Genomic DNA, 25,677 nt, shown 5'->3' with positions numbered 1-25,677 from the left:
TCTCACTTGTGATTTCAAACACATAACTGATTTTCTTCTGAGGTGTTAAGTTGGCAGGTGTTAGCGAATTTGGCTGAGTTTGTAAACAGAATTGGAGTGTTTTAAGAGAACTTCATTTAGTGCATCTCTAAGTTTGAATTATTAATCTTCTAAGAGTCGCTTAAGAGCTCGGAATACTTTGCTGGTTAGGTTTGTGAGTTTGCCTTTGTCAGGTATCCGAAGTGCTTGAAAAAAATAAGATATATTAAATTTACAAATGTAATTCAAAATGTTAAGGGGAATTGAAGTAACTTTCAAATAGAACACATTTTTTAGGGGAACTTAATTTGGTAAACTTGAGTTAGTTGAAAGAACAAGTGAAAAGGATTGTATAAGTAGTATAGCAAGATTTGCAAGTTGCAAAGGCATAAAAGCTTATGTTTTAAAACTTAATACTACATTCAACGTCATTTTAAACCCAATTAACTATAAGTAGTCCTCTATAGGCACAAAAGTGTCCCCGGCCTTTAAATAAACTCAGCTGGCACCTATTCTTTGTTGCAAGCCTATTCTGCCCTCCACTCAGTGGGTGCCACGACTCCATCCTTTTGGACCCCACTCAGAATCTGTATCATTGTCAATCTGACCTATGGATTACTTCTGATTGGGAGTCTCCTACCCAAACAACCATGTGTCTACTTACTGGCTTCTTCTTTAACTTTATCCATTTCTGCCATTAATGAAACTTCTTTGTCAATGATGCTGGGGGAGAAACACAAAAACAAAAGCAAAGAATGCTTAATCAAAGATAAACTTTTAATAAGCACTGGAAGTACGAGAAAAATTATTTTCATTAAACAAAATACAAGATTACCATAAATATTTCTATGTTACTTTGCCAGCAGCAGACTCTGCCTTTCCAAAAATGAGGCAACATGGAAGGGATGCTCCCAGTGTTACATAGTGACATCTGCTGATTAAATCATTGTCAGCAAATCTAAAAAAAAAAGCCTTTTCAGACTTTCTGAACTGCACTGCTTTGAATTTCAATTTGGGAGTATTTTTGCCCTATGAATTTTTGAAGTTCTAAAACAATATAATAAGTATTCAAAAGGTGGCACTCGGGTTATCAAGGCCTGTAATTCTCAAATGTCTCTATGCTTCACTCTCCCAGATTCGGGCTGGGAGGGAGAGAGGTGGGCCCAGTGCTGATGCAGAGGGTCCTAGGACCCACTTTGAGAAATATGGTTCTGGGTCAATCCATCCACATGCTCTATAATGAGTCTATGCCTTCTCATTCCCCCAAATAAGCCTTTCAAGGTTAAATTAACTTTTTTCCATTATATTTAATATATTTTTGGTTAGTCCTTTGAAAAGGTATTACCTGCAAAAGTAATAATTTTCTTTCCAAAAGTTCATTTCTCTCCCATCCTGACTCCTCCCTCCCCTTCCAGTATCAACACATCTTCACAAATCCCTTATGTATCCTTTCACAGATTTTTATGAGTAAATAAGCACAGATGCCAGATTTTTAAAATGTTCATTGCAACCATAATATTTCAATATAGGTATCTCAAAGATAAGGACTTTTGGAGACTATAACCATAGTATTACTATAATAGCTAAAAACATGAACAATAATTTAATGTTATCAGATAGCTACTCAATATTCAAAATTTCCTAAATGCCCCATACATTTTTTTTAAACAGTTTGTTTGAACCAGGATCTAAATAAGGTCTGTTTGTGACAATTTGTTGACTGTCTCTTAAATCTGTTTTAATCTATACATTCCCTCCCATCTCTCTTTCTTCTTTTTCCTCCTTTGCAATTCCTTTGTTAAAGAAACCAGGTCCTGTAGAGTTGTCCAAGGTCTGCATTTTGCTGACTCCATGGCCATGGTATTATTTAACCCATTCCTTTATATTTTCTATAAATTTGTTATGAGATACAGAAATTTGATTAAATTCAGATTTGTTTTTTATTTCAGGAGAAATTATGTTATGTACTTCCATCAGCAGACACACGACAGGACACACTTATAAATACTCCTCCTGAAAAAAAATTAAACCTGAAGGTACTCAACTTTATACACCTCAAAATAAATGGACAGGAAATACAAAGAACATCTCTATTTTTTATGATATTAGCAGCTATTGGTGATCACTGCCTAGATCAAGAGGGTTTGAGAAATGAGGATATTCAAATTCTCTCACTCCTTGGTTTATTTACTGAAAACTTCCATATAGAGAAATTTTCCTTTATCAACTGTTTGGTTATCATAAAGCACAGTTTGCACAGGCAGGGTAAATGCTTGGTTCTCTCTTTTAATTTATCAGTTTTCAAAACGATAGTTGGTCCCTCCAAAAGTAACCAATGAGATTTTTTTTTTTTGCTTGTTTGTATCGTTTAATTGTGAACTCATATTTAATGTGCTTCAAAACACTGCAATGATTATCCTTAAAACATTCTTATTTATTACTACTCAGATCGTTCCAACAGATGTACATTTTTTTCTTCATCAGATGTATTCTTAAAATTTAAAGTGTGTTGAAAATCTATTTCCCCTTAAGAGGAAATATTTTGCAGTATTTGTCAAGGTACGAAGTGGCTCCTGGGATGTATCTCTAGGAGTCTGGGTCTCCTCATCCAAATGACGTAACCTAAACACTTGGAGAGTAAGGACTGTGCGTTGAAGAGCTTGGCTCTTTCCAACCAGGAAATCCTAATAGAAAGAGCTGACGTGAACAAGGAATGGCAAATTCTCCAGAACTGGGCTCGAAGCCTAATCCATCAAGCAAAGACATCAGCTCTCCCCATGACGCATGAGGCTTTAGGTCACTGGCTGTAACCACTTTGGTGTAACTAGCATATCAAGAGAATTGTACCTTATTTATTGACATTAAACACATATGATGTCAGTGTGTTTTAACACAGGAAATACACGACACAGAAAGGTGTACAGTGAGAAGGAAGTCTTTATCCAAACTCTGTCCCCGTTTACTCAGTCCCCCTCCCTGGGGGTCTCCACTGTCACCAGCTTCTTGCATTTCTTTCCGGAGACCGTCTATTCATAAACCAGCATATATTCGTTAATTGTACGAAATGCTGAGTTAAGTCAAAAGGCTTGTGCTCCTGTGATTATGAGGTATACTTAGCTTTCCTGTCAAGTTCACAACTGTAGCCGCAAGCGATTGGAGAGGGCAGTTCTATGTGAGTTTAGAAAAACAAGGCTAATGGATAAGCTGGTAGGGAGATAAGGTGAGAACCTAGAGATTTGGAATCAGGAGCCCAAATTATAACAACACGGCTAAGCTATTCTACCTGAGAAAATGTTTTGAATGTTTATCCCCTATAGAAAAGGAGGTGAAAGGAGAGAGAGTCAGCCAGAAGGCTGTGAGCTGTGTAGGGTGAAGAGGCCGGGGGAAATCACCAGTAGTGGGGTGAGCAGAGGAGCTTCCAGAAGCGGGAGGAGGACCACATATGCTACTGTGAGGTATCCACTGTAAGGCGTGTGATGGGAGCCTTGCTTGGCATGTCCAGACCTTCACCACGCTTGGTGTGAATGGTCTCAATGTGTGTGGGTGTGCACACACACACACACACAGGAAGTGGCTGGGTTTCACGTCTGGGTCAGTGCGGGGCTGAGGCATGGGAAGAGCAAGAGCCTGAAGGCAGAGGGGGCATTGACAATGTTGGGCCCCACCCGCATCCCTGAACTGGCACAAATCTTAGAGAGGTCTTTTGACTTCCAGCGGACATGAAACGGGAGTCCAAGGGGCTGGGACTCTGCTGACTTATGGGCTACAGGTCAGGTGGGACTTGCTCCTTTCTCTCAATCAACGGAGTGAAGCCGGGTTGCACCAGGGTGGGGGTGACGGTACAGAATATGTCACAAAGAGCACCTAGAAGACTCCAGTCTCTGGAGAGACTGACAAAACATTCATCCACTGGACAAATATTTGCTGAGTGCCTGCCACGTGCCAGGCGAGGGTGGAGCTGGGAATACCGCTGTGGATTAAAAAAAAAAAAAAAGATTCCTGCCATCCTTGTGGAGCCTCCATTCTTTGGGGTGAGCTGAGAGGAAGAGGGTGAGAGGACCTGCCGAACTTGCTGGGGAAATAGCGTACAACAGATGGAGAGGGAAGAAAATGATGATGGCAGGAGGAAGAAATTAGGATTCCCCACCCTCCATCAGTCAGAAGGCTGTAATTAGAGTCTCCAGGATTTGAGAGCATGCGAGGTGCACAACCAAAGCAAATACATGCACGTGATACAAGATGGGGTATCTTTAGACTTCAGGGGGCAGGAGGGGGCAGACCTCAGTGAGAGTGCCAAGACAGCCTCATGTAGTTCCCACGCCCTCAGTCCCCAAACAAGGCCACAGACCCTGCAGCCTCTGTGTGTGTGCTGGATGAGGAGGATGGTGTAGGAAGGGGCCTTGGCTCATTTCTTTACCAGCTACAAGATTATAGTGCATTTTCGTTGATTGAACTTGTTAATGTAATTACGTGCCCAGAGAGTTTACAAGGTGGACATTTGGGGCGCAATCCGTATCCCCAGGTCTAACACATTAAACATTGTGGATATTCACACAATGGTTAGTTTAGGCCTCCTGCGCTAGCAACAGGAGGGATGAAGGCTATACACAATAAATTGTTAATCTGCTTAATGCCCACTGGAGGATGTGAAAAGCCTCTGAAGTTGGCATCAAACCATGCTTCCATTCCTCTGGGTATTTCAGCAAAAGACTGTCCTCAAGCATCTTAGTAATTCAAGCACTGCTATGTATGATTGCTTTCAAAACTCATGCATAAAAGCAATCCAAGGGATCTCTGCTGAGTCAGGACCCTGCTCAGAGCCCATGAATTGGATGCAAGCCAGCATCAAGGTGCTAGCTCGAGGCGGTGCCCCAGGACCTCCCATGAGAATCCCAATAAGGTGCACCTCAGAGTTTCGCTGGATTTTTTTTTTTTTTTTTTTTCCCTTTCAAGGCAGCAGGCTCGTGGAAGGGAATACTAAGGAAAGAGGATGTGGAAGATGAAGAGGATGGAGTAGTGGAGGCCGGCCGGTCCTCTGGCAGGCTGCCAGACAGTGAGGAACCAGCATCACAGCAAGCTGAAAGCCAGACCAAAGGAAGGTCCAAGAGGAAAGGCCGCGTCTAACACCTTTTTGGGCCGCACCGCGGGGCTTGCGAGATCTTAGTTCCCTGACCAAGGATCGAACCTGTGCCCTCGGCAGTGAGAGCGCAGAGTCCTAACCACTGGACCACCAGGGAATTCCCTGTGTCTCACACCTTCTAAATGCCCTCAGTGCTGGGGGTCACACCCAGCTTCCTGAGTAACTTCATCAGTGCCATTCACAAGTCGCACTGAATCTTCTTAGAGACCCCAGGACAGAGATACGCACTGAGATGCTGCCTGATGCAGAACAACTCTGCAGGCTGGATTAAAGAGCAGGGTGCTGGGCAAAACCCGGTAGGGAGTTAGCGGATATGGAGGGCAGCAGCGAGGAATGGCACAGAGGGAGGAGACGAGTCACAGAAAAATCACGGGCAGTGTCACTGTCCCCATTCCTACTGCAGAAGCAGAAAGGTCACATGCAGGCTTTCGAGATACCACTGTGTAGACAGCCTCAAAATTAGAACTGCTTGTAACTAACACCTCCTGAGTGCTTACTGTGCGAGGCCATCAGGGAGAGCACCAGTGCCTCACTGGAATGATCTCCTTGAAGTTTCCCAACACCCCAGGAGGTAATGAGCTCTAATTCCCCCTCACCACAGGGCCTTGGCACGTGCCCTTCCCACTGCTAGAGGACAGCTCTCCTCCCCAGCCCTGCCTTTCTTCATCTCCTTCGCTTTGAGGCTTCCTTCAGGTCTCTGCTTAATCATCCCTTCTTCAGAGAAGCTCTGATGGAGTTTTAGAAAACTTCTGTTCAACGTTACGCTCTTCGACTATGGTGGGCTGCCCGACAAAAACTGCTTGACAGTGATGAACGGAGGGGAAGACAGCATATTTATTTTTCTACGGCATAACAATAATGAAGCTCCTTAATTGGTAAACTGTAGTGCTTGCCTATAAATCATCTTTATGCAAAAATTTATATAACTTTCGTCACTGACAGAATCTAATCGTTTGAGACATAAGCTTATGAATAAAAGTACAACGATATTCACTAAACCACACAGGGTTTGGCTCAGAATCAAGACACGTAATTAATGATTCTGTTTGTAAATTGGGATGGTAATAAATTACTGAAATTTGTACTCTCCCCCACTAATCATCTGCAGTTCAGGTTTGGGGCATTTTTGCTTTTCAAGGGTGATCCTCCGTACTTGTCAACACAGAACTCTAATCGGCTTTTCGCTGACCACTGAAAGTTCTCTAAATGGCCAGATGAAGTCCTCAGGAGGGCACCAGACTGAAGACACATCAAAAGTGTTCTACATAAACTGAGCTCACATAAAACCCATGCTGACCTCACATGTTTCAGATGTGCCCTTTATCCTTCCAAAAACACATCTTCTCATTTTATCTAAACTGCCTGGATAGTAAAATTTTATTCTCTTGCCATAAAAAAGCTTTTATTATTAAAGCAATAAGGCGTAAGGAGAGGGAGATGACCATGGCAGAGCCTTTACGGTTTATTATATTGTTAATCACAGAGATAAAGTGTCATTTTATGAAAATGTTTCCACTGTCTTGATTCCTTTCTATAGAGGACTACTAATAACAATAATGAAAAGAATCAGAAAGGCACTTTAGCAGGAATAGATTTATCATTTTCTGCTCTGTGAAAGACTCTTCTTTAAATGTGGAGACAAGACACTGAGAGACAAAACGGCTTCATTTGGCAGCTCGAAGGAGCCATGTCAAGTCTGGTGTACTTCATAAATAAAGATGCCGTGATGGGGAGCGGCCACAGGACCGTCAGTGGGTGAGAAGCTGGAGAGCAGAAGCTTCTGGCGGATACTGAGGAATGAAAGTAAGACTTCAATGGGAGTTGAATGACATCGATCTGCAACAGCAGCCAGAGTCAGACGTTAGAGAGTTAAAACTAGGCTACATCTCATCTTCCTGAGCTGGCCTCAGGGAGGCCATAGTGAGAGAAACGGCCTGCCTGCGACTATCTGGTCCCAGACAATCTTGCTTCAGGACCTCCTGGTGGACGAAGTGCTTCGGCGCGGAGCTTCCTTAACTCCTCGGTTGCCAAGCAGAACAAAGCAGGTGGAGAGCCTCAGGAAGCAGACAGAGCCCCGCGCTTACCGGCAGGATGATCACGGGGGCAGAGCCTCCAGACCGCCAGCCCGTTAGAGAGAAAGAGAATGTGGAGATTGCTGGGGAGGAAGGATTCTAGATGTTTCACCCCTCCTGGCCCGGAACAAACAGTTTAAAGCATGCGAATGAGTGATAAGCCGTAAAGCCAGACTTCCTGTTTAAAGAATTGCTATTTCTTTCACTAAAGAGAGAGGGTAATGTACAAACGTTTCCCCCCCACTGTGGGCTCTGCTTACTACCGCATCAGGAGTAAGAATTGTGACCACGGGAGGAATGCCAGCTCAGCGCCTGGCAGCCTAGTAGCACCCAGGGGCCGCTAGGTGGATCGTGAGCTGGAGCTGGGAGCTGGTACTGATGGAAGAGGCCACCTGTACTGCCCAGGAGTTCAGGCATCTACGTCCTTTGCCCCGGCTGAGAGGATTATGCCCACCAGGTGGAGGGCAGAAAAACTCCCTCTATATACTTAGGGTGTACTCTACTGTTACCATGGGTACCATTTCTAGTCCAATCTCCCAAGTATTACCAGGAATTCTTGGGCCCAGGGCAGACCTAGTCAGGGGTCTCGGCCCACCCATTTCTCAACTACTGTTGCTGTCAACAAAGGTGTCCCCAGCGTGACAGGCACAAATACATCAAGACTGTGTATGGTTCTCTATTCTTAGGGTCAGAAGGACAGGCAGCCCTAACACGACAGGTGCCTATAAATGGTGCCCACGCTCTGCCATGGCTGTCAATTCCCCGTTCCTCCTTTCTCTGTCCTGCCCCCTGAAGACTAGCAGAATATGCCACCCCAAATATGGCACCTTGGTATATCGACCATTGTGAGCTGTGGGCACGTGAAAAACAGCAAATGCGGGGAGGACAGGCTTTCCCCAAACTCCCCTTTTCTGCTTCAAGACAGATTGTCTACAAGGAACTCAGCTGTCATAAACTCCTTCTCCAGAAGCTTCACCAACCAGGGAGGGTGCCGACTCTCGCTCGTCGAAGGAGAGAAGACTAGAACTGACACCACACTCAGCAGACTTTGTCACAAGCTACCATACCTCCACCTGTTCTTCTAAGGACCCACTCGTCTTTCCTAAAAGTCATTCACTCTCCCCTCAGAGGCCTACAGCCCCCTCTCCCCTTTCCCTGCGAAGATGGTATTTAATCCTGAATTCCAGGCCACCTTGGGGAGTTCTTCATTTTTCCCTGGGTCTCTCCCATGTGTACATGAGACATACATGTTAATAAACTTCTGTTTGTTTCTCGCTTGGTTACCTGTCTTTTATTACAGGGCCTCAGCCAAGAACCCAGAAGAGCAGGGGGAAAATATTCTTCCTCCCCTGCACGTCCATCCTGTCCCCACTCCTACACCTGTCTGCTGGTTACTGATCTCGCTCATCACCAGTTTCCACGACTCCTCTTCCTTCACTTCCCACGTGGTCAAGTCCTCCCAAGCCTACGCCAGAAATGTCTCTCCTACCCAACCCCACTTGCCAATCTACCTCAGGCTCATTATCAAGTAGCTGGCTGTGCTCATCTTTTTATGTCTTTTGTTGGGATTCCTGGGTCGGTTACCTTCTACTCTCTACACTTTTGCGTTTCGGTGTCACCACAACCTGTGTTCTTCTTATAATTGGAATCCTTTTTCTGAATGCAGCAGTGATGGACAAATTGATCTAAAGATGTCCTGAATTCCACAGCGTTATGTGATAAACATATAAAACCCAACATACATGTCTACAGCCTGTCAGCTGGGGTTGGCACACAACTCTTCGAAGCTGCCTAGTAATCGTGACTCTCAGGGTAACAGAGTGTCTCTAAGCATGAATCGCTGTTAACATATACAGCAGAGTTACACCCCTCTGGCCACCAGTGAATGAGGCAAGTGCACTCAATTTGCCAATCAGGTTGAGCCCATTTTCTTTCTATTTCTTTAATCAGAGGTAATATAACTTGTTAATGTTCATATCTCTTAGTCTGCATTTTTTTTTTTTTTTTTTTTTTTTCGGTACACGGGCCTCTCACTGTTGTGGCCTCTCCGGTTGCGGAGCACGGGCTCCGGACGCGCAGGCTCAGCGGCCATGGCTCACGGGCCCAGCCGCTCCACGGCATGTGGGATCTTCCCGGACCGGGGCATGAACCCGTGTCCCCTGCATCGGCGGGCGGACTCTCAACCACTGCGCCACCGGGGAAGCCCAGTCTGCGTATTTTATATTGGAATTCGATGATTATTTAAATTACAGTTAATGAATATGTCATCACACTGTCCGAGGTGTGTTTCTGGAATGAGACACGAACAAATGTAGCATAAGGACTAACTCCCAACACTTGTAAAATCCTGGAGTTCCTCACCGATGACACAGTTAATTGAAAAGACAAACCCAGACAGGGATTCCTTTTTCTTCTTGGAATTTAAAAAATGACATCAGAGTTACAAAATCCTGCAAATTCTACAAATCCCACAACATCACATGTTCACCTGAAAAATCTGTATTCCTTGTATACCTCTATTTAGAATTTTACATATATTTTGCTTAATAATGTAATTTCTCATCTTTGCTGATTACTTTTTAGTTTTGTTTCTTTCCATCGAGATCACTATTCAGGGAAAGTAACTTACCTGTATTTCAGTTTCTATAATTATAAAAGTGATATGACTTACCACCATCTCCTTTATAAAAAAATAAAACACAACCAAACTACATATACGGAAAAGAAAGCAAACTTCTCTCTGTGGGTGACTGTCTTATAGCACAAGGGTACCAATGAAGGAAGTAACATTCTTCTCCATTTACTTCATTTTACATGCTCATTTTAAAAACTGGAAATGTAGAAAGCAGGATAAAATAAAACAAATTTCAAAATAAAACAAGGCAAAATCTCTCTTTGTTTCATACCCAAAACAGAGCCAACCACTCTGAACACTGTTGCCTTTCCCTCCACTTCTGGGTGATGGGGGGGAATCTATGCAGAAGCCATCATGGTGACTGAACCTGAATAACTCAGGAACAGAAACTAGAGGAGACCGATGTGGCTCAAAAAGTCATAGAAATGCCGGCCCACTTCCAACCCAAGGCAGCCAGGCCTAGCCTCCACTGCTCTGGCCTCCTGGGGTCTCCTGAATTCCTTAGCTCTCCTGTGAAGAGGGGAGGGGAGAGAATGTGGACTTCTTGGTTTGGGCCAAAAGGCTCTCGTCAGCCAGCATCTCCAGGCTCACTTGCTACCCCTCCTCTTTAGGACCTGACCTAGCCAGTGGCTTCCCAAATGGGGGCAACAAAGAAAACAGTAAACTGTATGTACTTACTTTTTTAAAAAATTTTTATTTCTTTTGGCTGCACCATGCGGCATGGGGGATCTTAGTTCCCTGACCAGGGATCAAACCCGTGCCCCCTGCATTGGGAGCACGGAGTCTTAATCACTGGACCACCAGGGAACTCCCATGTACTTACTTTTTATGCTAAAAAGTGTAGACTTTCCTAATCTTTAGTATACAGATTAACCACAGCACACATATATGATTTATAAATAAATTTTCTGGTTTGAGAGGGATGTGCTCAAAATTCATCTATTGGTGGAGTGAGACCCAGGGAATGCACTCCTCCTACAGCACGCTGTGGTCTCTCTTATTTCTGGTTCCTTGTGTTGTTTCTTCTGCATGGAATCCTTTCTCCTGTCTCAGGCTGACAAATTCCTAGTCTCTCCTCAAAGACCAGCTCAAATGTCACCTCTGCGGTGGACCCTTCCCTAACCAGCTAGCCAGTGTTGATTCCCCCTCCTCCATGCCCAGCTCCATTGCGTTATTTGCCATCGTGCATTACACACTTGTTTCTGTCTTCACCCTCTAGCCCCTGGGCTCTATTGGGTGGATGAATGAAGAAAGGGGAAGGGAAGGTAGAAGAGAAGGCATGGCAAGACGGGAAAGGGGAAAGAGGGCTGATGTGGTGACAACTGTGGCCATTCAGAATCAGGGGTCCCTTTGTCTTACTTCTCTCTTCATCAGGCAGTAAACAGCTGTGATGAAATATCCATATTACAGCTGGCATCTACTGCATAACTAAATAAACAGAAAGGTGGAACAGATTAACTTCCTCCCAGTGTCTTGGTAGAGAGGGAAAGATATTTACTAAATGCTTATCTGGAAGAGAAGAGAACCAGCCTAGATTGAACTTCTATCATGGGCCAGGCAAGAGATTTTCTAGAATAATCTGAGAAGTGCATATCTTGTCCATGAGTCTTCACAAAACCCCTAGAAAGTGACAGCAGTACACCTGTTTTGTAGCTTGAGTAGAAGTTAAGAAGCTCAACCATATTCAGAGCTAGAATACGTGGAGATGAGATTTAAACCCTATTCTGTCTAAATCTACACCCCACACCTCCTAATTATGTTGTTAATAAACCTTGGAAAATGTCACTTTTGTTCGAATATGGCCTACTAAGAATCAAAGGTCACAGTCACTGGAAGGATAATGTAACATACATATATGGAATTGGCTGTTCTATTATATTGGCTTCAGGTACAGTTTTTGTATGATTTGTTGCCGTCCTAGCTGACAAACTGTCCAAAATTTCTCCTTCGTCTCACTCTAAGAGACTATAGAATCTCACTCTGTACTAGTCTAATAAATAGAAATAAGCTCCAAGATCCATTCTGAAATTGTGATCTAGGATATCCCACTTTTCAAACTATAATGTATTTATATTTCTACTAATATATAGGAACAAATTTGTCTTATTTTCTCAGTGAAAATGAATTATACTGTAAATTTAACACACACACACAAATGATACATACTTTCCTTCTGGGATTGTGTAGTTAGAACAATTTGGTTAATTCCTTTTTATATTTCTGTTCTACGATGAAAACTAACAATTCCGATTCGGGAGCATGTTACAAAGCTGGTTTAATGGGTAGCCTTCATTTGCTGAAAAGATTCAGAAATCTTTTCAGATTTCAAGCTGAAATCAGAATCAACTTCTTATCCTCCAGCTCTTCTTGTGGGTTTATTACCCTGCAAGAAGGCTACAGTGAAGGAAAGCTGTCTCCCAACGCTCAGTGTACCACTGACATGATGTATAGAGGTAATCACACATGGAGCTCAGAAAAGCTATTAATACCAGGTGCTATTTATGCTAGTTTCCTGGGGACTACACCAAACTGAAAAGGCCAGTTCTGTGCTTTCTGTATTTATTAGCCTGCTCCTCCTTCATGTCCACTGGTTCACTAGGTCCTTGCAGTGGCCCTGGGGAGAAACATCTAATGCAGAGAAAAACCTCGGGGAGGAAAGAAAATAGGAAAAGAGAAGCTTTCACCTCCAAAGAGCGAGCTACCCCTATTTAGAATGACACATAGTTACAAACAAGGCAAGATTTGAAATGCCCTGTACCATGGGGACTTGCCATAGACCCAAAGTCACAGAGACCTTGAGTTCCTCCCTGGCATAAGGGATTTACCCTTTTCATGATTTCAGAATGGGTCCTGGAGCTGATTTCTGTTTATTGGACTAGTGCAGGGTGAGGAAAAAGAGCCATCTGGGGCAGTTTGTCGGGTAGGACAGGGACAAAAACCCATACATATGGCTCTCTTGAGGCATAAATATATTTATTAGCCTCTTCTATTATTGTCTCTTGATATCCTTTGCAGGTGTATGTTCATCTCAATAATGTGCATAATCTCCAATATTGGGTGCTGGGAGAAGGAATGGGTTTGTTTAATTTCTACTGTACACTACAAGTCACTAGCAGGTGGGCACTCAGAAAAACCATCTGTTGAGAAGAAAAGAGATTAGTCAGGAAGTTTTGTTTGTAGTAGGTTTTGATCAATGGGAAGTATCTATTCCTTTCCCGAGCAGAAGGACGTAGAGACCCGGTATTAAATTTCTTTTAAAAACCATAAAATGGGCTTCCCTGGTGGCGCAGTCGTTGAGAGTCCGCCTGCCAATGCAGGGGACACGGGTTCGTGCCCCGGTCCGGGAAGATCCCACATGCCGCGGAGCGGCTGGGCCTGTGAGCCATGGCCGCTGAGCCTGAGCGTCCGGAGCCTGTGCTCCGCAACGGGAGGGGCACGGCTGTGAGAGGCCCAAGTACAGAAAAAAAAAAAAAAAAAAAAAAAAAAAAAAAAAAAGTAAAAAACATAAAAAAGTGTAATATTAAACTCTTGATTTTGCCTGCGTCTCGTATATTGGCTAAGGAGCTGGCAAAATCTAGCAATCATTTAACACGTTGTTGATACTGTAATAGGGAACCGAAGTCCTGGTGAAGTTATCACGTGACAATACTAAGTGGCTGCAAAGGTTCCTAACGTCAGCTCTCCTACTGGTGGTAACATCCCTTGTTGAATGGCACAGAGAAAAGCATCACTTTATTACTGGCCAGACACTCGATGCTCGTGGGCATGCTCAGAACGCTTACTGTTTCAGCCACGTGGTTTGACAAAGGAAGCTCAACTCATCACTCACGCTTACACCCACACCCTACACGTGACTGAACTCAAAAACCCTGTTTGCTTGTTTTCACAGCACCTATTCTGTGACACAGATCGGATTCTAGGATCTGTTTCACCTAATGCATGTTTTCCCAGTACTTACCTATCACAGTAGACAGACTGTCATAATTTCAATATCCTCCTAATTAAGAGAGGGTAATTCAAAGGTCAACAAGTATTTGCCCAACCACTGCTGCACCATAAGATTGCAAAAAGACCTCCTGTTGGAAATTCCCTGGCGGTCCAGTGGTTAGGACTCCACACTTCCACTGCAGGGGGCCCGGGTTCTATCTCTGGTCGGGGAACTAAGATCCTGCAAGTGGCACAGTACGGCCAAAACAAAATCAAAATCAAAAACAGAAACAAAAACCTTCTGTTGTCATTCAATTTAAATAGCACAAGGGCAGGCACACCTGAAGATGTCACTGGCATCAGAGGAGGTGGATATATACCATGTATAGCCAGGAACGCCAAGTAATATTGCTGCTTGACTAAAGCCCGAGGAAAATAATAATCCCCCAAAGAGACACTTAATGGAACAATTCCCTACTGTATTTATCTTCACATGCCTCAGATCTTATCCTAATCCCAGTCCCCACTGTGATATTTGGTTTTATTGCAAAATGAGAAAAAAGACTCAGGTAGAGACAGAATGGTGGAAAGTGATGGCCTATCACCAGCTACAGCCTTCAGTTCTTAATTTTTCCATTTTCTCCTAAGGACTGACTTGAATTCCAGAATGAAAAATAGACAAAGAAGCAAAGCCCTCCGTTTTCTACACTTCAGGGTAATTGTTTTTGCTGGTCTTAAGGAAACAAAAATGTAATTTGACCTTTAAAATGTGTAGCTAGGAGGTTTATGTTTCAGGAAGTATGGGAAAAATATCTCGCGACTGCACTGATGTGAAAAGGGAAGACACTATGGCTGTGTTCTGGGGTACGTACCTGATCTGGGCATGCAAAGGACATCTCCCCGCTCGGGTCTGCAGTGGTGGGTAGGAGGGTGGCTGGGGGAGGGGCAGAGAGGCACTCAGGTGTGTTGCAAAGGGAGGACTCTCCATCCTTCGCTCACAAGCTACAGCAGACCACGCAGGAGGGCTGTGCAATCTTCCTCTCCCTTTTCTCTCACCCAGGCTTTCTCAGCCTTACCGATACCTTGGACCAGATCATTCTTTGTTGGGGGTGGGGGTGGAGCGGGGGATGCCGTCCCGTGCATACGAGGATAAGGAGTGGCATTCTGGCCTCTGCCTTACTACCTCTCCACAGCTGTGATAACCCAAAATATGTCCAGGCATGCCAACTGTCTCCTGGGGGGCAAATGCATCCGGTTGCAAACACTGCTCTAGCCCCAGACCTCCTCTATCACCTCCTCTGCAGGATTCTCAGTCCATGGTTTTCAACCACAGATGCACAAGAGAATCACCTGGGGTTCTTTAAAAACAAAAAAAAACCCCTCTTTCTGGGTTCACTTATGCCCAGTGAAATCAGCATCTCTCCGGGTGGTACGGAGGCAAAGGATGACCACAGAGCTCTGAGAGTGTGTAATTACAGTGCAGACACATACACTTTGGTATGGAGAGAAGTACATATTAATTTACAGACATCATCTTTCAGTCAATGTTCAGTTACTCATAGAGAACAAACAAAAAAACCCAAAGAGCACAGAAAAACCAGGCTTTTAGCACTGTATGGAAAGCCAGGTATTAAAAAAAAAAGCAGCTAAAAGTTTAGGGAATTTTGGGGGGAGGGAGGAAACAACCAACAAAGAAAGAATCCTGCTATGTGATAAATCTGCAAAAGTGAAGAAAAATGGTCTTATTTGGACTCAAACTGAAGTAGTTACATGGCTGCACGCTCCAAGAATTTGATATTATTTGGGTACCCAAGGAGCAGTAAAGTGGGAATATGGGACAGATTGTTGCTTGGCTTGTTCTCAAATGCAAGAGCCCCACTGGCAATTCCTTCTTCGGGAGGCCTTCTCGAGTTTATATTCCAGAAAAAGACACAATATTTAAAATGTCACAGCAATGATATCTGGTGGTCTGTGTGTGATTCTCCTTGGATACCAACAGGGCTTTAGTAGCAGATAAAGAGCTCTCCTCTGGAGTGGGATTTGAGGGATACAGAAGAAGATATACTTATCTCGAAACTGCTTTTTCTTCAGCCTGCAATTCTCACTTTTAGAGTTATTCTTTTGGCTGGTGGAGAGTCTCAACAGACTGTCAACTTTGGTTAACATGCAAATCTGTCACTCTGGGACGGATGACACATGGTCATCAAAAGGATGAGGTTACCAGTTACACGAAAACGAGTTTCAGTCGTTAAAAGGAAGGAAAGGAAAAGGATACAGGGAGTCTTCTACAAGGTCCTATGGTGTAGTGAGTGGGGTCACGGTGAGGAGCCCCTAGCCTGTAGGGGGCAGTAGGAGGCTTACCTGCCTTTGCTGGAAGGGAGGAAACTCCAAGATGGAGGGTAAGGCAGCAAAGAAAGGGGAGTTGGGTGAGGGCTTAGGGTCGGGGAGCTGGGAAACTCCTGACCCACTTCCAATTTCCTGGCACTGCTTCAAGAGAAAATAAACACCGACTGGGTCCAGGAACACTTCTGGCCCCTTTTTTACAGAAGGCATGCTTTGACTGATGTCCCCTTCCTTTTTGAAAGCAAAGCAGCCTAAAAATATTATCCCCTCCAGACCCCATTACCCCAGTACACACCCTAACCCTCTCTGGCTTGTTACCATCTTCTGTTTTCTTTAGGAGTGCTTTTAATTAGATGTTAAATTGACAATAGCACCTAACAACTTTTACAGCTCTATTTTGGAATCCTTTCTCCCCCAGCATATGGAAAAACTATCAAGTGTTACTCTCCTTCCTCAATGTTTTTTGAATTTAATGTTTTATTGTTCATTTAAAGCCGTCAACATCAACTTGGCCATGCACACACACAGATTTGTGGTGAGAAGCTAGACTAGTTTGCACACAAAGCAATTAAACCTGGCAGCTATGATTTGAAAGGATGAATATTTTCCAGTTGTGGTAGGGGCCAATCATATAGGAAAGAAACCAGCTGTTTCATGTTAGTTTCTGATGTGACTTTTCACATAGACGCTCATGTTACAAAATTTATTTTCTGTGAAGACATACTGTGAGGGCATTGTGTCGTCTTTGTTCCCCTCTTAAATCCTCAGTTCTTTCTGGAAAAATGAGAAGGAGCCATGTAATGGTCATTTGGCCCTGTGTAACTGTGTCCTGGTTAAGTGCCAACTCTGATATTATAATTTAGCTACTTAATGGTTTTCTTCAGTAACATACTGAGCAAGATATTCTTCACAGCCAGATTGGGAAGGACAAGCATTTCCTTCATTTCATTCAGATATCCGCTCACTCTGTACTGAGCATATGCAAACAAGGGCTTTCACACAATCATCATTCCCATGAATTCCAGTGGGATCTGGGGGGAATTTAGTCACGCAGGATTCACCTCCTGAAGTTGGTGCTTTGGTAGCAAAGTGAATGTGGAGAATTTTTTTACCAAGAGTGTCTATATTTCTAAACTACATGCACCGCCTATTGAGTGCTTAGGTGAGAGAATGGGGTGGCCCCGAGGAAAGGGAGGAGAACCTGCAGGGGAATGTATGCCACCTCCCTTGTCGCCTGTGCACCAGATGAGTCAACATCTGCCTCAGAACCAGCACTCTTTCTGGAAATCTCCAGAGGACTCCACATCCTCCAAATCTGGATATACTTTACGATGTTACCCTGAGGTTTCCATTCTATTAAATGAATAGGGCTGTATTCAAAATTCTCTCTAGTGCCTAGAGTTTGTGATTTCACCACCACTAGGAAAGCTTCATTTTTTAAGCATTTAAGCTGCCGTCTTCGATTCGTGACCCGCTATTTTTCAAGAGCACCACAATTCCTAAAATCCATCCTTTGCTCCTCAGAAAATTAGCGTGAGGCTTAATTCAAGTAATCACACTGTTGCCTGGGCTGCAGGCTTAACTGGAACAGAGGCAAAGTTTTTCCCTCTGGCATAAATGCATGTAAATGGTTGATAAAAAATAGTTTTATTTTAAAGTTAGCATTTATGTAATTATTTTGGGATCATTTTAATGAAGGGTTAGGTCAGCAAACAAGTGGTGGTGTTTTCTCATTTTGCAGCAATAGGAAAACAGCTGATCTAAATGTTTTCTTCTTCAGTTTGGAGGAGAAGTTCCATTCCGTCAAGTAGGTGACTTTTAAACAGCTGTATTGCTTGGCAGGGCTCGTTCAGAAGTGATCCTTCCCATCAGTTCAAAACACAAAATGAATTACAAGCTGAGACAAGATATACAACTTCCCTGGGTGCTGACCTTCCTGGCCTCACACTTCTAGCTCTTGAGGAGTAAAGCACTCAAAGAATCTGTCCTAAATCTCAAGATGAGAGTCTCGTGAGCCATGTGATGTTCATTTTACTAAGGAAATAAAATAAAATAAAAAATAAAAGTATTCAGAGCAGCTGGAGGAGAGAGGTAATTTGAGGTCATTGCTACACTTTGTCAATTAGTGTGTGAGTCACTCAGTTGGAAGGTATCATACAGAGGCCTCAGAGGAAGAGTTTATTCTAAAACGCCACACCAGAAGGACAAGACAGAGTGGTCTTCTGTGAGCAGCTCACTAATGCCTCCAGACAGAGGCTGGCAAACTACAACCCCCATGAGCCAGAGATGTCCCACTGCCTCTCTGCATGATCTCTGGCTGCTCCCACGCCACCACAGCAGGCCTGAGGAGTTGCCCGCAGACCTCACCACCCGTAAAGCTCAAGATTTTTACGAGCTGGCCCTTTACAGGTGAAGTGGGCTGACTCTGGCTCTCGAGAACAGGCCTGGATGTTGAGTGTGCTTTTATATATTAGGGTAGCTTAAGGACAAACTGTAAAAGTCATATAACTGTACAATTTAAAAACCAATGATGATGATGATAATAATAACACCTTTTATTTGTATAGCATCTTTACCTTCTCCAAGTACTTTCAAACGTATTCTCGGAGTTTGCTCTGAACAGTTAGTGAGGTTATAATCTGATCAAACAGAGAAGTGTTCCACGAAGGTTGAGGTGGTGTGACTGGGTGGAGGGTAAATGATTCCTCACTGAATAACTGAAGGAGATGGCTTTCTTTCAAGTCCCTGGTGTCTATGCACTCTTGGAATCTCACATTATATGTAGCAGATGGTTTAAAGTTCAAGAATTTTAGATTAGGTTAGCGCTCGTCATAATCCTTAGTTTTATGCAACTCTACAATCAGCGAAAAAGCACATCAGTGTCAAGGAAGGGATTTAGAATGGGAAGCATATGCGGAAGATGTGATCAAATTCTAGAATCATAGGACGCCAATATAGGGAACATGTTATGTGAGCCTGGGCATTGTGGACATGTGTTTTCTTTGTTCTATATTTTCTTCTTTAACACCATGTTTCCTCCCAGGAACCATGGCTCTTCAAGTCTCAGTTCATGGAGCTCAGGTGGGGCTCCCACCACCACTAACTCTGTGGTAGGCACATGACTCTGGCCCGGCTAGTGGGAAAACTCTGTCCCTCTAGCCACAGGGACTGGTTTACTGACAGATACATGACCGAACCCAGCCAATGGGACTTAGGCCTTTTGGACTTTTTGTTGGAACTACTGGAAATGAAGCCCTCTCTCAGATCACAGGGGCTAAAGATTATGTAAGCTTGGAGCTGCCAGCGTGTCATCTTGGCTGCTACATGGAGACAGTACCTAAGAATGAAGCCAAGAATAATCAGAACCAGGAGATTGTAGGAGACATTGAAAGAGGAAAGGAGGCAGAGACAGAAAAATTGAATCCTGATAACATATTGGGCTTAGAACCAAATTTGCCTAAAGGAATCTCCTGGAATTTTCATGTACATCAGTCAATAAATCCTCTTTTCTCATTAACTAGTGTGACTTGAGTTTCTGTCACTTGAAAGTGAAAGCGTCCTGTTGGATACACTGGTAACATTTTTCTGCTGATAATAACTTAACCTTTTTACTAAGAGGTATTTCATTCCAGTTGTGGACGTGAGCAAAAGCATAGGGCTGAAAGAAATGTCTTCCATCAAAATCTGTTGCAGAGCAGGGCAGGGCAGGACCAAAACCACACTGGTGTACCATTTCTTAATTCCAGTCTTAAAGATACCCAAGAATGGGGTTCTATCACTAAGCTTACATAAGACGTTTATCAGTTTTGTTAAGGGAGTTTTTCTTATTTTATGATGATATCAGGCTGGAAAGTATTTTCTTCTGAGTAGCATTCATGATGTTAACCTTCCAGAGACCTGTCAAAAATATCATTTTTGACGTTTTGTTCTTTGTTGAAGTTGTGTTCTACATCATTCAAATACTTTTGGGCCAACTTCAGACTCCAAAGAATTATGTCTATCAGGTTTCTCTTTATTAACATTTTCTCTTCTTTTTTATTCCCAAGATATATGCATCTGTCTGCAGGGCTTAAGAAAATCTGCTGAAGTGTTGTTCTGTAATGTTTATGGATTAAATAAACAATGTTTTCCATCTGATGTCTTTACCTATGGGAATAGCTGAAGTGCCATAAATTTATAGTTTCTAAGTCAAATTACTCACCAGTTGTGTAATTCAGCAAAGGCAGCTTTGATCTTCTTCACTGAACTATCCACTTCCTCCTTGATCATGACGCGATATCTAGTTAGAGACACAGTGCAGCGTTGCAAATCCTTCACCGATTTCTCAATATTTGGGCCTAAAATTAATGTCAAGAGAAAGAATGTTAAAGCGAGCACTTAATTTTTTTATTTTTGAGCTAAACAACAACAACAAAAGCAACTAACTCACCCCCTTCCAATAAAAAGAGAGAGATTTGTCTTTTGTTTTTCAATGGAAAAAAAAGTTCCTTTAAGAGGATGTTTATAACCCACATTGGGTGGTTGTGTGGCCCCTGGGACAGCTGGGATCTCACCAGTGGGCTCTCTGGATGGGCCATTTGGGGCACACGTGTCTCCTCTGCCCTTTGGAAAGAGGCTCTGATCATTATGTTCTATTGAAAACTGTAGTTTCTTAGAATCTGATACATCTAAAGACCATGTGTGCTGCTGGCTCTCTCGATAGACACCACTCTGCGTAGTTTAAAGCCAGCAGGGCTTTTGGAAGAGGAAAATGACAGAGAGGTTGGGAGAGGTGCAAATGGGCTAGACAGAGGACAGAGCATCGCTGCCAGGTACCCTGGCTCTGGCCCCATCAGTCCTGAGCCAGGCCTGTAATTATAGCAGCAGCACTTAAAGCAGCTCTGTGGGTGCCAATCTTGCCTGATTTCCTGAAACTGTCACTAGGGTTTACAGACAGTTTAGAGCAAACAGGCAAATTGTACTTATCCCAACAAGGGCATGTTTCTTAGAAGAAAGAAATCTCTCTCAAGAAAAGTGAGAAGGTATAATCAAACCCGAGCCAAGGAAATCAGATGCAACTGAGGCTGAATGAGAAGAGTATTATTTAATCTTCTGGCAATCAGAAAGGAAGTGATTTAGCCCCTTTCATTTTTAATACCAGTTATGTGTAAAGTATATCAAAGCTCAAAAAGTGATAAAAATATAATGTGTCAAATATAAAACTCTCTTTCAGTGTATATTGTCTGCAAGTCCTAACACAGAACTGAATTTACGTGAGGAAGGTCATATCAGAAGAAGACACAGCAGCCTCTAAACTTATCTTCATTCAGTGCAAGTTCAGCACTTACAAACTCACCTATTGGGGAAACATTCAGCCTTCACATTGCTAAAAGAGCTCCTGCATTAACATTTGCTTTATAGGCTGTAAGGGAAGAAAGTATTTGTGGTACAAATTTATCCATGCCTATGAAGAGAAGAATGGCCACAGAGGGGCAGGAAAAGGGGATATAATTCCACTTAAACATTCAAGACCTTTAATTAACAATGAAGGAATCACATCTGGCTTTCAATCTATGTGGCTCACAGAAAGAAATGCAATTTCATGTGTATCTCTCTTCACTAAGCAGCATCTTTTGGAAAGTTCTGTCATTTGGGTACTCCTCTGGGTGTACAAAATATGTTGAATCATTTGCGCAAAAGAAATCACTTTACCTCTTTTCTTTGCCAACTCATCTGGCTTTATTTCAAGATGAGCTGCAGGGGCATTGGACTTAACAGGAGAAGTTTTTGCCTTAGGCTTGCTTGGGTTACAAGGCTGCTCAGCTGACCAGTGTAGGCCATCTGACCCCTCTGGTGTTCCATGTATAGGTTTGGGGTTCCCATCTAAGGATAGTTTCTGTTGCAGTGGTCTGTTGCCTTCTGTAAGAAAACACCAAATAATGACTGTGAAGTGATAAACTAAAAACACTGATGATATAGTGATGGGGGATGCCGCGATTTTTGTTTTTGTTAACATGTTGGCAATAGTGCCTTTCACTGCAAACAGTCAAGAAACTGTTTTTTTTTGGTTTTGGTTTTTTTTTTTTTTTTTTTGTGGTACGCGGGCCTCTCACTGCCGTGGCCTCTCCCATTGCGGAGCACAGGCTCCGGACGCGCAGGCTCAGCGGCCATGGCTCACAGGCCCAGCCGCTCCGTGGCATGTGGGGTCTTCCCAGACCGGGGCACGAACCCGTGTCCCCTGCATCGGCAGGCGGACTCTCAACCACTGCGCCACCAGGGAAGCCCCAAGAAACTGTTTTAATAGATGCCCCAGGAGATGAAAGGATATACTGGAAAGAACCTTGTACTTGGAGTTACAAGACCTGGGTGGGTGTTTTGGCTCCAGTAATTACTTGCAGAGTGACCCCAGGTGAGCCACTTATCTCTGAGCCTTAGTTTCCTCACCCATAACCACCTAGGAAGGTCATTAGGAGCCTTACATGAGGTGAACAGTTTGTTTTCCCCCATTCAGTAAAGGCTTAGGCGTCTTTAAGCGTGATTTCATATTGAGGCTATAAAAACATAGCCCTCCCATCCCCAAGTGCTACATCAATGTCTTGTGGTATTTTATTCAGAATTAATGAAGGCAGAAGAGTGACTGGAGATAGGGCAAGAATGTAGTGACAACAGGTTCTATGATCATTTCATCTAATTTATGGAAGGATTAAATCAGGAAACATCATCACAGTAACTCAACTATATTTAAAATCTAGGGAGTCACATTCTCTCTGGAGCTTTAACAGATGTGGCAATAAATTAAGCAGCGCATTGCTTTCGGCGTCTTTTAAAGGTAGGTTCCTATTTAGTTATTTCTGGAGTGAATTAAATGGCAGCTTAGCGGCCTGAAAAGGAAATGTATCACCATTAGCATCTTACAACCAGAGAGAGCTTTGGGTGTGAGAAAAGGGGAAGCCGGCATGCTTTTGCAGGTCAGGTTCTTAGAGAAAGCTGGGTGTAGTGGAAAGAATGCAGGTTTGGCACGTTCTGATCTTCCCGATGTCTGAACGACCCTGTAGGAATGACTGCACTTCTCTGGCCAACTGCAGCTTATACCCAAACAGAGCACAACATCATCTCTGTGACGCCCAGCCCCCTTTCAGAGAGTCACCCTGCCTCACTTCTCTCTACTCCGTGGTGCCTTGTAAAAACGTAGTGGATTACACTCTAACACAAGGTTTCCATGTCTGTCCCTTCCTTGAAGAGGCTATGATGCACTTGAAGGCGTCTCTGCAAGGTGCTAAAAATCATTCGTTTTTGAAGCTCCAGGACTTGTGTCTAGCTCGATAGCTATCTGTAGAATTGTGACTGAATTAAAGTACTCTTAAAATGATTTCATAGGAAAAAAACAAGAAACAAAGAATACCTTTCCTGACACTGTCACAAACATTAGAGACTACACTTGGAAAGTACAAAAGAATATGATCTGGTCCTCGTCAGCTTGATTTTAGACATTTGCCCATTTATAATGGGTAAATTTGACTTTAGTTGAATCCATCATTTACTACCTATATATCAAAAAGGCACAGCATACGTTTTTACGGGCTGAATACTGAGTGGAGTGCCCTTTAAAATTTACTTAAAGGGAAATTACAGCATCCAATGAAATGTTCAGCCCAGGTGGTGAACAAAGTAAATAAGTACTGAAACAGCATTTCCTCCATTAATAAAACAGATTTAAATGGTAGTATACATTTTGTCTTTAGTTATAATAAAGTTTGGAACTTCCCTGTAGAGCAGTAGTTGTCAAACTTTAGTGTGCATGAGTTTTTCCCCTAGTACTTATTGCAAATGCAAATTCCCCAACACCACCTCCAGAGATTTTGATTCAGAAGTAGATCCAGGATTCAACTTCCTAGGTATTTCTGTTGGGGTGGAGATGGGTGGTACCTAGGTAGTACCACCCACCAGGAGAAACTCTACTGTGAAAGATGAAAAACTAATTTTTTTTTTTTTTTTTGGCCGTGCCCCGTGGCATGTGGGATCTTAGTTCCCTGACCAGGGATTGAAGCTGCGCCCCCCTGCAATGGAAGTGTGCAGTCTTAACCACTGGACCATCAGGGAAGTCTCAAAAAACTAATTTTTGGATGAATCTATAAATGTTTTGTTAAAAGTAATTACGTATAGGCTGGTTCCACCTCACTCCCTCTCTAAATCATAGCTGAGATTCAGGCTTGATGAAATATTATAAATTGAGAATCTCAAATACAGCTCATTGTACATAGTATAGTAAATTACTGTTATTCTTGAAAATAAGGGGATTTCTATTATAGCCTAGTGGAAATAAAGACCTTAGAACAGAGGAATATATTATTCTGTTGAATGCAAAACCATTTTAAATGGAAGACAAGCATGGAAATGAGCTTGGGTTCATTACCCTAGAGCTGAAAATATTTTGTTTGTGTATCAGAGAACTGATATGTGGGTACTGGTTCATTTCTTCATTCATCCAAAAACTATTTATTGAGAAATTTGAGTAGTAGTATTTTTTTAGGTCCTGAAAACTGTCTCATTGGTGAGGTCATTGAATGCTGGAAAGATCTGAATTCTCAAAGACTACTTGGATATATTTGCCCACTGGCTGTACAGATCTGTCTCCAAATATAGTAAAACTCTAGGACTCTTTCAGATGAAAATTGGTGGAGAGTTATAGAACCATAATAGAATTAGGTTCATCTTGACCACAAATCCGGATATTTCTAGCAACAGAATAACAAGAGTTCTTTCCTGGATACAGTGATTTTCCTCTAACATTATGGGCTAGAAGTACCATCAGTTTTCTACCTTTCTGGAATCCACTTGTAAACTTCAATAGACTATAGTTGACTTGGAGTTGATTCATATCACTGTCCATTAAGGTAGCCACTAGCCACATGTGGCTATTGAACACTCGAAATATGGCTTGTCTGAATCAAGTTGGCTGTAAGTGTAAATTACACACTGAAATTTGAAGGCTCAGTACAAAAAAAGAAGAGTTTAAAATATTCCTTTGATAATTAAAAAAATATTGATCACATGTCAAAATGATTTGGGGTATGTTGTTAGATAAGATATATTACTCAATTTAATTCACCTGCTTCTTTTTACTTTTTAAATGTGTCTACTAGAAAATTTAAAATTACATATATAGCTCACATTATATTTCTATTGAAAAGCACCAATAGACACCAAAAGAAGCACGAGACTGTTGGTCTCTCTAGACTAAGAGAGTATTGATTTTAGTGCAACCTTAAAATATCCTCTGCAATTTCTACATGAGAAAAGTGGAGACAGTGATGTATTATCTTGTTCATCATTACATGCTTGGTGCCTTGTGAGTACAGGATGAACACTGAATGGATGCATGAATGATTGAATCAGCATTACTTTGGTACTGTGCATGCCTGGGGCTTTTCCAATTATAGGGAGCCTAGTTTGATATGAGTCTCTGGCTGTGTCTTTATCCTATAGTCATCAAATACTTGAACCAAAGTAGCTACATCTTGGAAAGAAAAGTTCTCTCTGGAAACACCCAATCTGCCCAGACT

General features: G+C 42.8%; 1 protein-coding gene across 6 annotated transcripts in view; it reads right to left on the bottom strand.

Moving 5' to 3' along the window:
• The window catches only part of SPATS2L (spermatogenesis associated serine rich 2 like), a 168,697-nt gene that overhangs the window by 15,062 nt on the left and 127,958 nt on the right, over window positions 1-25,677 (bottom strand). For 3 of the 6 annotated variants that reach the window (XM_067026520.1, XM_059053424.2, XM_059053423.2), the window contains exons 7-9: window positions 21,827-22,033; window positions 20,337-20,472; window positions 683-741 (exon numbers count right to left, since the gene is read on the bottom strand). In XM_067026520.1, coding sequence (XP_066882621.1) covers window positions 683-741; window positions 20,337-20,472; window positions 21,827-22,033 — 402 coding nt within the window. The remainder of the gene's footprint in view (window positions 1-682; window positions 742-20,336; window positions 20,473-21,826; window positions 22,034-25,677) is intronic. The other 3 variants (XM_067026523.1, XM_067026522.1, XM_059053425.2) reach the window with 1 other exon arrangement.

This window comes from Kogia breviceps, chromosome 2, assembly GCF_026419965.1.
Source record: "Kogia breviceps isolate mKogBre1 chromosome 2, mKogBre1 haplotype 1, whole genome shotgun sequence".
Lineage (NCBI taxonomy): Eukaryota > Metazoa > Chordata > Mammalia > Artiodactyla > Physeteridae > Kogia > Kogia breviceps.
This window is presented reverse-complemented; position numbering and strand designations above follow the sequence as displayed.